The sequence below is a fragment of the Eimeria mitis genome, genomic scaffold, assembly GCF_000499745.2.
Source record: "Eimeria mitis Houghton genomic scaffold, Emh_scaff6012, whole genome shotgun sequence".
NCBI lineage: Eukaryota > Apicomplexa > Conoidasida > Eucoccidiorida > Eimeriidae > Eimeria > Eimeria mitis.
Genome location: NW_013574238.1, coordinates 1,479 through 1,823, shown reverse-complemented (window position 1 = coordinate 1,823; position 345 = coordinate 1,479). Strand labels below are relative to the sequence as shown.

General features: G+C 55.7%; 1 protein-coding gene across 1 annotated transcript in view; it reads right to left on the bottom strand.

Moving 5' to 3' along the window:
* The window catches only part of EMH_0085370 (uncharacterized protein), a gene marked incomplete at both ends in the record, with an annotated part of 1,375 nt that overhangs the window by 278 nt on the left and 752 nt on the right, over nucleotides 1-345 (bottom strand). The window contains one exon of the mRNA XM_013500903.1: nucleotides 192-266. Coding sequence (XP_013356357.1) covers nucleotides 192-266 — 75 coding nt within the window. The remainder of the gene's footprint in view (nucleotides 1-191; nucleotides 267-345) is intronic.

Here is a 345-nt window from a genome sequence, read left to right as displayed (position 1 = left end):
TATGAACCTGCAGCAGCAGCACCAATGCAGCAGCAGAAGCAACACCAACACCACCAATGCTGCAGCAGCAGAAGAAACACCAACACCTACGCTGCGACAGCACCATCGGCAGCAACTCCAGTTCAAGCCAGTAACATAAGCAGCTGCAACAAAGCGTGCAGCAGCAACAGAAGCAGTAGCAGCAGCAGCACCTGCATAGGATCTGCCTCGCCGCGGATAACGTTTAAGAGGGACATGTACAGACCGCGGCGGAGAGAAGTGGAGACCTGCAGCAGCAGCTCAAAGACAGCGTCTGTGACTCTGCAGCAAGAAGCCACCAGGCTGCATGTCAAGCGCATGCATCCG